The sequence below is a fragment of the Propithecus coquereli genome, unplaced genomic scaffold, assembly GCF_000956105.1.
Source record: "Propithecus coquereli isolate 6110/MARCELLA unplaced genomic scaffold, Pcoq_1.0 Scaffold694, whole genome shotgun sequence".
Taxonomy (NCBI): Eukaryota; Metazoa; Chordata; class Mammalia; order Primates; family Indriidae; genus Propithecus; species Propithecus coquereli.
This window is the reverse complement of record NW_012152996.1, coordinates 42,754-50,103: the sequence shown is the minus strand read 5'-3', so window position 1 is coordinate 50,103 and position 7,350 is coordinate 42,754. Positions and strand designations below refer to the sequence as shown.

The window sequence follows — 7,350 nt, the reverse complement described above, 5'->3', positions numbered from 1 at the left end:
ACGGCCACCAGACCCGTAATGACCTCCTCGGGGGACCAGCCCAGCCCACCCCAGTACTGCTGCCCCGGGGCCTGGGCTCTGGCCACAGTAAGAACAACCCCAGCCCGGGGGCAAGCACGTGGCCTGGGGCTTTGAGTCTGCCCTGTCCCTGAGGCCACTGGGCCCCAGAATCTGTTCCTCCAGGACCAGCCAGGCCAGGCCAGGTCCCCACAGGGAGGGTGTCCCTGCCGGTCCTCAGCATCTGGGCGGCAGGATCCAGATGAGGCCGGGGAGCGCTCCTGCTAGCCTGGCCAGCTCCTGCCGACATTGTCCCTGCAGTCGACGCAGCGCCGCCTCCAGGCAGGCCTCCTGACTCCTCAGTGCCTGGATCACCTCGGCTGCCCGCAGGTGCTGGCCCCCGGGTGCCTCATCCTCACATCTCACCAGTCGGTGGGGCCCATGGGGCCGGGCTGGGCCCCTGTCTTGCTCCCAGGCCCACCGCAGGGCCGCCAGCTCCTGCTCCACAGCCTTCTGCAAGGCCTGCCGAGCAGAGCTCCACTGTGGCCCCCGGCCCTGGCCTCCCACCTGCACAGAGACAACAGAAAACAGGGCAGCTTGTAAACCAAGGGCAGCCCCGTCCCCCGGGATGCTGCCTCAGCCCCCTAAGCACTCCCTGGGCCCAGACAGAGGCCCCTGGGGACTGATCCCCAGGAAGAGTGGGCCGGACCCCCGTCCTGGGCTCTGCGTCAGCCTCGCTGAGCACCTGACTCCTAAGCCAGGGGCAGCTGGGCAGCCTGCCTCCCGGACACCCTGCAGGGCCAGGTCCCCAGCCTCCACCCCCTCGAGGACACCCACTCCAGCCCCCCGCCCCTCCAGGGCTCGGCCCATTCCCCACCACCCACCACTCACTGCCGAACCTGCTTCCCCTTCCCACTGCCCGCCAGGAGCAGGGAGCACAGGGTGGGGCTGGCCGAGGCCAAGGGAGCTGCCTGCCACTGCTGCCTCTGGCCCTCAGGGCAGTCCCGTCCCAGAGACCCTGCGGGCAGCTGGCCTGCTAGGGGGGTCTCCAAGGCCCCAGCCCCCACCACCGGAGCACAGAGCGGCTGCGCCCAGGCTGACCCTGGGGAAGCACCCAGAGCCCCTGGGGTCCTGCCGAGTGGGCTGCGCTCTCACGGCCCCCAGACAGAGGCGGCAGGACCCTGAGCCAGACGGTGCGAGGAGGCTCCGCCCCCGGCACAGCATCCCCTCCCTGCTGGGGAGGGCGGGGTGCCCCAGCTTGGGCTGCAGACAGTGGGGACACAGGGGACACCTGCTGGGGAGGGGCCGCAGTTATCTCCAGGGTCAGGGTGACGTGCCGCAGGCAGGGAGGAAACACCCTTGCTCCTTGGAGAGGGGAGATCGTTTCTGCGATCTGCGTTGAAATGCCGCAGAAAAAGACAACAGACGCGGGGGGTGTGGCCCTGTGTTCACAGCCACGGCCCCGCCAGGTGACAGAGGGCATGGGCGTTTGGGGCTGGGGACCCACGTGCCCTCCCGCAGTCCCCGGGCACGGTGTGGAGGGTGGCCGCCAGGGCCAGGTGACGTGCGGCCGAGGCGCGGAGCAGGCGCGGACACTGGTGGCCTCCCTCGTTGCCGAAGGAGGCCTGGGAGACCAACAGACCTTCGACAGGGTGGTCTGGGGACATCGAGTGGCTGCTGCGGGGGCAGCGGGGACACTGTGCCGCCATGCGCCTCCCCTCACTGTGTTCCTGGCGTTCAGCCCCCCCCCGAGGGGCCGCGGGCGGTGCTCTGGGGCTCACCCTGGCCTCCCAGGCCGCCCGCCTGCGCCCCGTGGCCTCGCACAGCTCCTCCTGCAGCGCCCGCAGCTCCCGCGCTGCCAGCTCCAACCGGCCAAGGCCACGCTCAGCGATCCTCGGCAGAAAGGTGGGCTGCGTGGCAGCAGCTGGGGCCTCTGGGGGGCAGGCTCCCAGGACCGTGTCCTGCAGAGAGAGGCCCAAGTGAGAGGGCGTCGCCCAGTGCAGGGACAGAGCGCAGAGGCCCAGGGCAGTGGCGGCCCCCCGAGGCCCCCCAGGGGCTGGAGAGCTACCGTTCCCCAGCAGGTGAAACACGCAGGGAGACACAAAGACCCCACTCTAAAAGGCTGCAGACCCCCGACAAGTCTAGGCCAGAGCAGGGCCAGCAACAGTGGGCCGCCCCACAACACAGCAGACGTCCTGGAAGGAGCCCCAGACTCGGAGCCGCCAGGCCTGGGAGCAAATCTGGCTCCACCGCGGTGGGGGGTGGCATCCTGTTCCCATCTGGGGAATGGAAAGACCCCAGCACGCCACAGGGCTGCTGTGGTCCGAGAGAAGGGGAGCAGGGCGGAGGGCAACGGCTTCCTTACCATCCACCGCCAGAAGACCAGCTCGCCGCGCCGCCACTCCAGAGCGGCCTCCAGGCCCGTGTTCTCACGCTCCAGCCTCCGCAGCAGCTGGAAGGCAAAGCACCCAAGGGCACAGGAGGTGCAGAGAGAAGGCTGCATCTCCAACAGTGACCCAGGAGGGTGCGCAGACACCCAGCCGCATGCCTGGCTGCTCACGCACCAGCCGCACATCATTCCAGAAGCTTCTGGGACCTGGCCCGAGTGCAGGCTCTTTGGGTAGGCCAGGTCCAGGCTTTGGCCAACTCCCCCTCCACAGCCCTGGAAGGAAGCCGACCTATGGCCCCAGGCCACCACCGTCCCCAGTCCTGGGGCACCAACACATGCCAGCCTCCAGGGCACTGGGGGCCTCGCCACGCCAGGCCCCCACATCAGAGGTGGCCCCACAGAGGGTCCCAAGCAGGACCAGGCTGGAGCCAGGGCAGCCTCTGCTCTGTCCAACCCAGGGGCTGGGACCCTGGGCCTCGCTGAGTCACCTCTACAACAGGGACAAGGGCAGGTGGGGACGCCCAAATGCCACCTCAGCACCTCCAAGGCCAAGCACAGGCCCTGCTGGGCTGGGGCCAGGCAGGCTGAAGCCAGGGATGCAGGCCCAGCTGGCACCAGGGCCAGGCAGGTCACAGTGGACACCAGGAGCCCACAGGAGCACAAACCCCCAGGGGCTCGAGGCTCCAGAGCTGTAGTCGCTGCCAGACTGGCCGTGGCAGCAAGCCCCAGCGATGACAGAGACAGTGGGGACCAGGAGCCAGGCCATCTGCCTCTGACCCCTGGGCCCCTGGTCCCACCTGCCCTGGCACAAGGTGGAAGGGCCAAGTCTTTGGGGCCAGGGAGGGAAGAGGCAGAGAGGGGGCTGGGCCTGGGAGGAGGGGTCCCACCAGCCCTGGGCCGCAGCCCTCCCACCCAGCCAGACGTGCCATGGCTGGGCAGTGCCAGCTACTACTCAGGACAGTCCAGAGCCTGCAGGTGACAGCCAGCCCTGCCCCTGTCCCTTGGGCCACAGCCAGCCAAGAGGAAGGAGCCAGTGATGATGGTGGCAGGTCCCCGAAAAGAAGGATGGGAGTGGAAGGTCAGCAGAGACAGGTGGGGGACAGCAGAGCTGGGAGGAAGCAGACGGCCCTGGGGAAGGCGCCTGGGCCGGCCCGACTCTAACTCTTCCGGTCAGTGCCCAGCAGCCCCGGGTGGGCCCCACGTGGGCCCAGGCTCGAGGGGCAGCTGTCCCCTCCTGTAGCCAGCCCAGCATGAGCTGTGTGCTAGGCCAGCCCTCCCCACCCCCAGGGACCCCCACCACACTGGACGACACCTAGGTAGGCTCGAGGCACCAACACCATCAGTTCAGACCTAGATCGGTGTTCCTTAATTCCAGCGGTCCCCGCCTCAGCCAGCTGCCAGCCTGGCCCCAAGACCTGTGCCCCTTGGACCCTGCCCGTGCCCAGCCACTGAGGACACCCACACACAGCAGCGATTCTGGAATCCTGGAGGGGTGGACGGTCCATGGGGCCAGGAGAGGCCCAGAGGACACACCTGTCACACCCCCAACCCCCAACAATGACGGTGAGCTCAGCAGACACCCAGAGACACCCACAGCTCAAAGCCGGTCAACCGCCCCAGGTCCTCCCCGACAGGCCCCTCCCCACCAGGCGTGGCGCCCACCCCAGCACCTCACCTGCTGGCCGCCCTCTGGGTCCCTGAGCATCTCTGTTTCAGCAACAGACAGATGGCCCAGACGCTGGTCACTATGGCAGCCACGGGTATACAAGTGGATCTGAAACAGGCAGCGCAGACCCTAGGCTGACTGGGGACAGGCACCTCCGCTAGCCGTGGCCTCCACCAGTCCGGTGAGGTCGACCTTTGCCCGCCTTACAGACAAGGAAAGAGCTGGAAGAGGCTGTGGGTCAGGGGGGCTCAGGGAATCCCTGCGGAGGGAAGGGCACCAGGCTGTCTCACCAAGGCCTCCCCAGTTCACCCAACTTCCCAGGCAGCAAGAGAACTGGAGCGGGCACCCGGCCCACCCTCCCTGCCTGCCCCGTGCCAAGCTCCCCAAGTGCAGTCCTGGCCTCAACGGCCCAAGTGGCAGGAGGAACGGCCTCTGGACAGGCACAGCGGTCCAGCGAGGCCAGCAGTGGGGACACAGTGACTTTCTCAGTCAAGGGGGGCAGGGAGGCCTCTACAGAGAGGTGAGGCTGGAGGGCAGCACGCAGGTTCACAGGTGGGCGTGCCCGTGCAGGGAAGTGGCTAGAGCCAAGGCTGGGCAAGATGGCGTGAGTGGCCCCAGGAAAGACTGGCTAAGTGACACACCTTCTGCAAGGGGGTGGGGGGCGGGGGTGCAGCACCAAGGAGCCCTGCACTTGCTGCGGCCACCACCCAGCACCTGGCAACCCTGACCTCACACTGAGCACACACCGGGCACCTGTGACCCTGCAGCTGACCCCTGCTGGCTTTCAGAGGCCCCTGGAGGAGCTGCCCACCACCCAAATCCACCCACACCCAGGACAGTGGGAGGAGGGGTGCCCAGAAGGCAGCAGCTCTGCCATGCCACAGACCTCATCCCACTGCTTGGTGATACGATCTCAGCCCTCTCATCACTTCAGGGAATGAGAAGGACAACCTGTGAGCTCTCTGACACCCAGCTTCTGCCCTGCCAGTGGGGCCAAGATGCTGCCACCCACTGGCTCCCTGCCCGAGCACTGTTCACCTCCATCCTGCCCTGGGCCCCCACCTGGACCACCAGGAGCTGCGGGCACAGGCTCCAGGCTACCCAGGGCAGCACCCAGGCCCCACCGGCCCCAGCCAGGCCTGGGAAGGCTCACATCCAGCCAACAGCCTGGGACCCAGGCCGTGCCAGGCCCAGCAGACAGGCTGCAGGGAAGGGCAGCTGGCAGCCTGTGGCTCGAGATAACGGGCCCTGGGTGGAAAGCCACACGCTGGCCCTACCTTGCTCAGGAGGGTGCACTGCTCCTGCTGACTGGCGATCAGGCATCGCCACCGAAACCGCAGCCTTCCCATCAGCCACTGCACACAGCGGATGTCCACAGGGCCCTCTGCTTCCACGTGGGGTACCCGGGGACCAGGGCTGGCCAGGGCCTCACACTGGAGAGGGGCTGAGGGTCAGGCCCTGCTCCCACACCCCACCCTGCCCTGGAGGGGCGGGGGCAGAGGGCAGTGGAGGCACGCTCCATGTCCTCAGCTGGGAAGCAGGTAACCCCCTCACGAGACTATCCTGAGAGCTGGGCCCCACCCACCTCGCACACAGGTATCTCGTCACCCAGCTGCACGTGGGCCTGGGCCAGCAGCTGCTCAGGCAGAGGTCCTCGAGCCAGGAGCCAGGACAGGGCCAGCAGCAGCTCCCGGCTGCCCCGGGAGCCATCCTCAGGGAGTTGTGCCAGCACCAGCCTTGGGTAGCCCTGGGAGCGCAGCGCTGACTTCACCAAGCAGACCTGGGCCTCTAGGGTAGAAGATCACCAGTCAGGGGGCCACCCACCTGGAGGTGATATCACCTGGACCCCTTCAGAGACCTCCCAGGACCCCCAGAGGCCCAGCTCAGAGGGGACGATGGGGGTGGCGGTCTGGGTCTCAGATCCGGTAGAGGCCAGAGGCCAGCCGGGGGCAGGGCTTATGTGGCTGGGCGGGCCAGGGCCTAACCAGTAGCGGAGTTTTTTCCAGGAGGGGCGGAGCCAGTACTGCCTGGGTGGGTGGGGCCAGAGCCTTATGGGGCGGGGCTTACTGTGGAGGGCTTCCCAGAGCAGTACATTGCAGGCATGGGCGGGCCAGAGCCCACGAGGGGCAGGGCTTGCCAGGTAGATTGGGGCTTGCAGGGGCGGGGCTTTTACGGAAGTGGGCGGAGCCAGTGCCCCGAGGGGCGGGGCTAGAGGCGGCCTGGGGAGGGGCTTACCGAGGGCGAGCGAGGCCGAAGCTCCGTCTGCGGACCGCGGCGAAAGCAAGCGGAAAAGGAGCTGCCAGAGCGCAGGAGCCTGCGGAAAATTTAAAGCGGGCGGTCAGCCCCGCCAGCCCGCCTTCCCGCGTCCGCCCCGGGCCCCACCGCGCGAGCCTCACCGCCTCTGGACGGTCGAACTTGGCGCGGCGGAAGATCTCAGGGCTCGGCCCGGCAGGCAGAGACCGACTCAGCGCGGCGATGACCTTGGGCAGGGCCCCGGCCCCGGCCTCGGCCGCCGGGTCCACCAGCCGCCGCCGCCTGCCCATCCAGCCGGCAACAGCCTCCCTCGGACCGCGCGCTGCCGCCGGCCGGGCCCAGCGACCAATCACGGCGCTGGCCGGGCCAAGAGACCAATCATGGCGCCGGCCGGACCCAGCGACCAATCACCTCGCCGCATGGCCCCAGCCCAATGAGCGATGCCCCTGGAGCTTGAGTACAGTCTGCTCTGTCCTGTGAAGAGGCACTTCCGGGCGTCAGGCGGGACCTTCGGTGTTGACAGTTCCGCGGAGTCCGCCCTCTCCGGTCCAATCATCGCAACACCTGACACCCCGCCTCGCCCAGACCCCACCAATCAGCGCCTCACGCCACTGGCAACCTAGCAACCGTCGGGCGGGCACTGCAGGTGCGCATGCGCCTAGGGGCGCCCCCGTCGCGGAGGGCGGTGCCGCAGGGCCCCAACCACCCGAGCGGGCGACCTCGGCCCCTCCGCGTGGCCTCCCTGTAAGGGCCGCCAGGGGGCGCCTGGACCCCGCCGCACCCCGACCGCTCCGGCCGTGCACGCGCGGTTGCGGCCTCCGGCCCTGAAAGCTGGCGCTGAAGAGGCGCCGCGGCCGCACTTCCATGGAGCGGCGAGACGGCAGACGACGGGCGGGCACGAGGCTCTGGAGCCACGCGGGGCCGCGGCCGCGCACGCCCGGGATCCTCGACGCCACCGGGGCAGCCGCAGCGGACTTCGCCGCGGCGAGTTCCAGCCCACGCGCTGCAGACGTCACGGAGGGGCGGGCGGGGACGCGGAGGAGGG

The 7,350-nt window shown here is 68.7% G+C and overlaps 1 protein-coding gene across 1 annotated transcript; it reads right to left on the bottom strand.

Annotated features, from left to right (window-relative positions):
• Window positions 1–234: 234 nt before the first annotated feature.
• On the bottom strand, window positions 235–6,595 carry LOC105823716 (chromosome unknown open reading frame, human C14orf80). The gene is made up of 8 exons (XM_012660979.1): window positions 6,449–6,595; window positions 6,288–6,366; window positions 5,638–5,840; window positions 5,330–5,485; window positions 4,062–4,160; window positions 2,363–2,449; window positions 1,779–1,958; window positions 235–564 (listed from the first exon to the last, which is right to left on the bottom strand). Exons 1-8 carry the CDS (start codon window positions 6,593–6,595, stop codon window positions 235–237), a joined length of 1,281 nt encoding a protein of 426 aa, XP_012516433.1.
• Window positions 6,596–7,350: the final 755 nt, after the last annotated feature.